The sequence below is a fragment of the Montipora capricornis genome, chromosome 8 (assembly GCF_036669925.1).
Source record: "Montipora capricornis isolate CH-2021 chromosome 8, ASM3666992v2, whole genome shotgun sequence".
Taxonomy (NCBI): Eukaryota; Metazoa; Cnidaria; class Anthozoa; order Scleractinia; family Acroporidae; genus Montipora; species Montipora capricornis.
In genome coordinates this window covers 21830810-21833309 of record NC_090890.1, presented here as the reverse complement: position 1 = coordinate 21833309, position 2500 = coordinate 21830810, and the positions used below count along the sequence as shown (strand labels likewise).

Below are 2500 nucleotides of genomic sequence, written 5' to 3'. Positions count from 1 at the left end.
TTCAATTAAAAAGAAATTCTTATTTTGATTTCGCCTTACGTTACTTAATCTTGCGCTTTCTTTCTGCTTGCTTGGGATTGCACGGTTTCTTAAATATAAACGTCTCTTGGCACCTCAGCTAAACAACTCTTATTAATCGCTAGTTCGATTACCGCTCAGCATTCATATGGTCTTTTTATTAAATTCAATAGAACAGTAAAATCAGTAATGCCTTGATAAAACAAACCTAAACTAACGTGTTTTTGTTTCATTGTAGGCATCCGCAAGTTGCAGCAATGATGAAGAGAGAAAAAGTGCACATCAGATTCGATCGATGGCACTTGCCGAAGTCTGCGCGCAAGGATCTTGTTGCTGCGTCTAAAAAGCGAGAGTGCTCAGACGTAGCGTCATGGATCGCATCTGTAGTTAATCACCTTTGGTGGTGTGCGGCAACTTCTCTCGGGGATCAACTGCTTTGCCAAGAGAAGTGGAAGTCAATCGTTTTCCACGTGGCCGGCATTCATGAATGGCCTGATTTCCAATTATGTTTTGCGTGTGGCCACGACGAACGTACCCCTGGGCAAAGAAAAAAACAAAATATGGCTTCCGATGGGATCTCCCGCACGCAACGCTTTAAAGGAAGTGGCATGGAAACCGAAACTATTAAAGGATGTCTGCCTTCTAGCCGATTTTGTACAAACTGGATGTCTACAAGTCTTCCATGGCTCTATGGCAAAGAAATACCTGAAGAAATCGATATTGCTGAAATTGAATGTTGGTAAAAGTATTTTGAGAAAAGAAATTTTTGTTCAGTGCATCCTTAGTGTTTAATTTACATGAACTCGTTTCTTACCGGTTTTGCATAGGTGAGGGTACTGGTGATCTGCTTAAATAATGGAACCCTGCAATTGCTGTTCTTAAGACAGCCCGAGTTAGGCAAACTATTGAGAACTATTCGTGTTCTGTAACACAACACATTACTGTTTACGAAAGTAAATTGACAAAAACAATATCAATGCCAATCAATCCTTGCTTGCTTAAAGAACATATTCTACATGTAGCCAACGTACAGCTGAACAATAACCTTTACTGTTTACTACGACACTTAGTTAGTTCGAACCTTGCAGGCTCTTCAAAATGAAATTTTAAAAAAAAGGAATGACCTCTGACACGCTAGATATGAACTCAACTGAGACCTTTATTAACTGAAAATTACAACTCATGTCACATTAATTCCTACCAGCGCTTTTAAAACAAGTCTTCACCCGCGAACAATGATGCCTGAGTGCACCTGAATAAGGCCAAAAAATACTTGATGAAATGGGCAAGGTCAAATTACCTTCAGTGAACTTGTTTTCAGATTCGGGCACTTCAAGACAGTAGATGTACTCTCTTGCTGTCTCTCTAAGCTCACACCGATCGCAGGTGCACCAGGTTAGATTCATTGACCTCTCATCCTTTTCGGTGTCTTCATCAGAACCGTGGTTTTCGTCGGAAACACGCTCTGGTTCGAAGCGATACGGCTCTAGAGCAGCCACTTTAATTTAAAATTTATTCGTGCTTGAGCTCTTCGACGTCACGCATACGTCGCGTGGCTGCTAAGTTAAATCAAAATGGTGGCGGCCAGGATACTTTGGAGGAGGATTTCGTTAGGTTGAAACGCACGTTAGAGGCTGAAATTAGGGTGAGTGGCTTATCTTTGTACAGTATTGGCGTTTTGGTGGTAAAAAGAAAAACAAGGACTATTTTGGAGCAAACATCTCCTTTAAAGTAATTCAGTTAAGGCTATACTTACTGAAACCTCCTGAAATAATAAGGAAAATAAAAAGATGTAAGTAGGATAATACAATTTATTTAATAAAGGAAAATTTTAACTTTGACATATCTTACACACATGAAAACATGCTTAAACCATAGTTAGTAGCTATGCTTAAACGAATCACGCTTTACCGAGCTTTGCTGAGTTTTGTTTCGTCCTGCTCCTAAACGACGTCTCCTCTTGACCGTCTTAGTTTCCTCATTTTACTTCCACCTTCAGAAGGTTTTCTTCCAAAATTCATAATCATTTCTTTGTATCTTCCGCCATTAACATGTTGATTCTGAAAAAAATCTTTCTTGCCCTACCCTCCCTCTCACCTGGAATGTATTTGGATATCATCCACCAAAAGAGACACATGGATGCGTGATGATACACGTGTAAAAAGGACACTTGCTTGTTTTTCTTGCGGAGAATGAAAAAAATCTGCCGAAAGACAAAAATGACCGTCAAGGGATAAAAGCTACGTTTACAAAGATAAATAAGTGAAAAGTAATGCTCTCAGCATTCTAACTGAACAAAAACTCACAGTGTCCAGGGCTTCCACAAACTTTGACAACCAGTAAATGTAACAAATGCGGGCAAGCTGTGAATGCAAGGGTATGTTGATTTACAATGGGGCGCATTACCACTTCTAGCTATTTAAGGCAGCGTTGGTCCATCTCTTACCCTGTTTAGTCTTTCGTCACCAAGGACGTAGTGCAT

General features: G+C 39.9%; 1 protein-coding gene across 4 annotated transcripts in view; it reads right to left on the bottom strand.

Moving 5' to 3' along the window:
* LOC138059402 (very long chain fatty acid elongase 4-like) overlaps positions 1-2500 on the bottom strand; it is a 13177-nt gene that overhangs the window by 5001 nt on the left and 5676 nt on the right. For 3 of the 4 annotated variants that reach the window (XM_068904999.1, XM_068904997.1, XM_068905000.1), the window contains exons 4-6: positions 2465-2500; positions 2325-2381; positions 2116-2221 (exon numbers count right to left, since the gene is read on the bottom strand). The exon at positions 2465-2500 is cut by the window's right edge and continues 51 nt beyond it. In XM_068904999.1, the coding sequence (XP_068761100.1) occupies positions 2116-2221; positions 2325-2381; positions 2465-2500 (199 nt within the window). Of the gene's footprint in view, positions 1-2103; positions 2222-2324; positions 2382-2464 lie in introns of all 4 variants that reach the window. The other variant, XM_068904998.1, reaches the window with a different exon arrangement.